This window comes from Buceros rhinoceros, unplaced genomic scaffold (genome assembly GCF_000710305.1).
Source record: "Buceros rhinoceros silvestris isolate BGI_N320 unplaced genomic scaffold, ASM71030v1 scaffold16634, whole genome shotgun sequence".
NCBI lineage: Eukaryota > Metazoa > Chordata > Aves > Bucerotiformes > Bucerotidae > Buceros > Buceros rhinoceros.
The window spans coordinates 9,076-13,284 of NW_010407822.1; the positions used below are offsets into that span (position 1 = coordinate 9,076).

Below are 4,209 nucleotides of genomic sequence, written 5' to 3' on the forward strand. Positions count from 1 at the left end.
ACCAAACAGCTGAATTGAGGCCAGCGGGCTGTGTGCGTGGCTGGTGCAGCAGCGAGCAGCCTCCGGAGCGTCGCGGCAGACTGGGATGGCGTAGAGCCTGTGCAGACACCAGGGAAGCCAGTGGAATGTCTCCTATTGACTCCAGCCGGCTGCAAATTAAGCCTCTAGTTGTTGTGATTCACAGTAACTAAGGAAACCTAAATTCACAACAGGAGAGTGAAGCCTTCCTCTGGAGGCCTGAAAAAGACTGACACTGGTTTTTGAAGAGGAAAGCTCTCTCATCAGCTTTGTCAAACATACGCTTGGTTCTCATGTGACGCTTGGGGAGATGGGCTGATGTTTTTGTGCGCCAAGAATGCAACAGACCGTCCCTGCATGATGTCTCTGATGCTAAACTTGGAATGTTAATTTTCCAGGTGGCTTTTTTTCCTTTTTTCCCCTCCTGCTTAAACTACTGGACACGCTCCCTTTTGGGAGTTCTTGCTGGGTGCAGATCTTACACAGGCACTTCTATTTCTTGTCATAAGGGGTTGAGAGTTGGTCCAAATGTATTTTTATGATGCTTATTCATTGAACAAGAGGTTGTTTTCTGAGGTGGTTTTGTTATTCCGAAGAAGCAAATTATCCTTCTGCGATGATACATATCGAAACAAAGAAGCCTTGAAACTAAAAGCCTAACAGCTTTTTTTGTTTTACAGTCACCTCTTAGCCATGACCTCATCCTTAACCTGACTCAGGATGGAATCAAACTGCTGTTTGATGCTTTCAATCAGAGACTTAAGGTAATAAAACACCCTCGCTGCAAAGAAAACCCTGCGAACTCAAACCCTCGGATGTATTGACGTTAAGCGTGTGGTTCTGTTAGATATTTAATTTGCCATATGTACTGCTCTCTAGTGATAACAAACTGTGTTTTTTTTCAGTTTGGGGGTTCAATCTTGGTTTATAGGACTAAGACATTGAACTGGGGACTGTAAGAGTGCCATAGGATGGTCCAGTGTGGTCTCACTTGTCTCAAGCCATGGGAGAAGCTGTGAAAGGCCGTTACTAAAGCTAAGCAGAGGGTTTGAAATCACAGCATAGGTTAACGCAAACCAGACAATGTTGTTCTCTGCCCAGGTTCTTCCTTTATCTATGCTTCCATTTCTTGAAAGTGAGCTGACTTCCTCCTACTCTTTGTTTTCAGCTGGGTTTGGTTCATGGAGCACTCGTGTGGCAGCGAGCGTGTGATCTCTCCCAGAAAGCTCGTGTTGTGAGCAGCTGCCTCCTGCACTGACTTCAGTGTGTTCTGCATGAGTTTAGCCTTGGGATAGAACTCCTCAGGCCAGCAATTCTGCTTCGGGGTTTTTAGGTAGCCAAGCGTTGACCTGCCTTTCTTGGGTGCTTTGTGTGGTTGAGATGCAAAATAAAGGGCAGGCTGGTCACTGATGATGGTGGTACTCTTCATCCATACAAAACAGGTGACTGTGGGGCTGTAGAGCTAGGACTGGATCGGTGCAAAAATTTGCAAAGCCTTTTTAACTGAAACACTTGAAGTCTCAGTATGCAGCAGTTTGTCAGGGTGGTCCTTTTGGCGAACCCAGCTGTGCCGAACAATTGTCAGTGCGGTTCTCTCCTGCCGTGCCTAAATTTCTCTGTGACCAAAGTGCTGAGGTGTTGGTTTGGCTGGCTGGGTGAGAGTTAAAAAAGCAGGAGAGTGCAGTTCAATGGGATGCTGAAAAAAGGCCCTTCAGGTAAGTCTGGAATACAGTGCTCACATCCGTGCTTCCAATCTTTGGAGCTAAACTGGAGCTCTCTGTGTGCTTTGAATGAATAGAACCCAAATCGCTGGTGTTGGAAGCACTTATTTCTCTAGTAGTAACCTGTAACATTAGGGTAGGTTTGTACTTTTCAAACGTTTCTTTCTTTGATATTAACTACAAAATACAGATTTTGAAGAGCTGCTGGTGTTGGAAGCACTTATTTATCTAGTAGTAACCTGTAACATTAGGGTACGTTTGTACTTTTCAAACGTTTCTTTGATATTAACTACAAAATACAGATTTTGAAGAGCAGTTTTCAGTTCTAATTGAGCTCAGGTGGGGGACAGCTGAGCACTTTTTTTCTAGGTGTCAGTTTGTGATTGCCTTATGGTACCTGTAACATTAGGGTAGGTTTGTACTTTTCAAACAATTCTTTCTTTGATATTAACTACAAAATACAGATTTTGAAGAGCAGTTTTCAGTTCTAATTGAGCTCAGGTGGGGGACAGCTGAGCACTTTTTTTCTAGGTGTCAGTTTGTGATTGCCTTATGGTAGTTTCTGTTCTCGAATCCATTCTGTAATAACTGGGGGTTTATTTGTCAAGATTTAGAGCTTGCCTATTCAGATTGTGTGCGTGAATTGACAGTTTTTAAGGGAGTATCTTGAAAATCCTCTCCGTTGGATGGATCTTTATCAGTGTGAGCCTCACCTGCTGCACAAAATCTTTCCAAAGTATATTTAATCCTGAAGGAGACTGAACTGAACACTGACATCATCATTTCAAGAGCCTGGCTTGGCTCACTGACTGGTTTGGGAACATCGCAATCTTACAGTGTTTTCAGAGTGCTGTGACCAGTGTGTGCCATGTCTGGTCTAACTTTTGTCAACACTCCGTGTTCTAAGAATTATGCAAGTGCTTTTCTTCTCACCATTCTCTAGAATGTGTTTTAAAGGAAAAAATAGAAAAACCAAGCTCTTCTGGTACGTGTTTTTAAGTTTGTGTGGGAACAACAGGACTTGTTAAAGAATAGGGTGGGCGTGGAGTAAGCAGTGCTTGTTTTTAAGATGGTGTGACTCTGTTTTCGGCTGATCAGCAGCTGCAAAACTGGGAAAATCAAGCTGCCTTTTTTTTCTTTGCTCTGTGTGGTGTGTTTTTAAGCGCCTCAGGAGATGGTAGTGCGTTAGTTTGGAATGAAAGTGAGAGTAGATCCAGGACCACGTTCTGAAAACATTATTACGGTCTTAGGAATGAGGTCTCTCGCAGGTGCGTTAGTTTGGAGTGAAAGTGAGAGTGGATCCAGGACCACGTTCTGAAAACGTTATTACGGTCTTAGGAATGAGGTCTCTCGCACTCGCTCCCTCTGAGGTGGAGAACGAGCTGGATTTTGCAGCGCTGGTCCTTTACCGCTGGGTAGTAGTTATGTGAATGTTTTTATGAGTCTTACTCAGTAGTAATTATCAAAACATCAGGTTTTAATCATTTAAACCAGGTGCCTGCTGGCAGTGTAGCAACCCCGGTCGCCCAGCAGTCCTTGGTCCGCTCAGCTCATGTTCCGCTGCACTTCACGAATCCCATCAATCCTTTTGTCAGTGTAGCTTCCGTCATTTAAAAAATAAATCCTTTTCTAGTGCTCTGGCCTTGCAGTGTTTCATCAATATGGGTCTTTCACCTTTTTTGTGAGATCTTGTGAGCATCTGTAAATTCTGCTGAGTTGTGCTTGTTTCTTCCCTGCTGTTAGTAAAGGGAGCTGTTGACACAAACAGATCTGTGTAACTCGTCAGAGCTGTGTGTGGGCTGGTTTTCTCTATTGTCAGAGACATTTTGGGGGGGGGAAAGGTGTGCAAAGTCTCTAAACAAAAAAAAAAGTAAAATCATCCCTAGCTTTTCACAAACGTAGCCTGTGCACTAAAGGAAAGCTGGCTGTGTCCAACTGCTTTTGAATTAAAACACGGGCTAACCGGGCTCTTCCAAGAAGCATAATTCAAAGTTTATTTATTAAGAAGGAAAATTTGTTTGCTCTTCTCCAGGTTGGTTCTGCCAGAGTGTTCATTTGTCACTTGCTTTGTGCTGTACGTGTTGCTTGTATCCTGAACTCTGTGGGCTTCCCGAGCAAACAGAGTGCTTCAGAGAACTCGTCCAACTTTTTGAGTCAACAGTGTACCAGTAAATGTTGGGTTTTTTTAAATATATATATAGTGATTTAATTATTGGCAGTTGTTTGGGTTTTTTTTTTTTAGGCTTATTTGTCAGACATCTCCCAAAACCAAGACTTCCTTCTTAGCTGGTCGTATTTTTAGGCTTTAAAGCCACATTTGGTAGCAAGCTCCATGGGGAATTCTGCTGTAGCTGAAGAGTGAGTCCTTTCTAAACCTGCCCGTGATAAGTTGGAGGATTATACAAAGCAATAAAAAAGCATTTTACCTTTTCCTTACAGCAGTTATGATGGGCTCGACATGTTTTTCGTT

The 4,209-nt window shown here is 43.2% G+C and overlaps 1 protein-coding gene across 1 annotated transcript in view; it reads left to right on the forward strand.

The window, feature by feature from the left end:
• Positions 1–4,209, forward strand: part of LOC104492133 (chromosome unknown open reading frame, human C16orf70) — a 31,884-nt gene that overhangs the window by 9,053 nt on the left and 18,622 nt on the right. Inside the window, exon 4 of the mRNA XM_010134643.1 lies at positions 699–782. Coding sequence (XP_010132945.1) covers positions 699–782 — 84 coding nt within the window. The remainder of the gene's footprint in view (positions 1–698; positions 783–4,209) is intronic.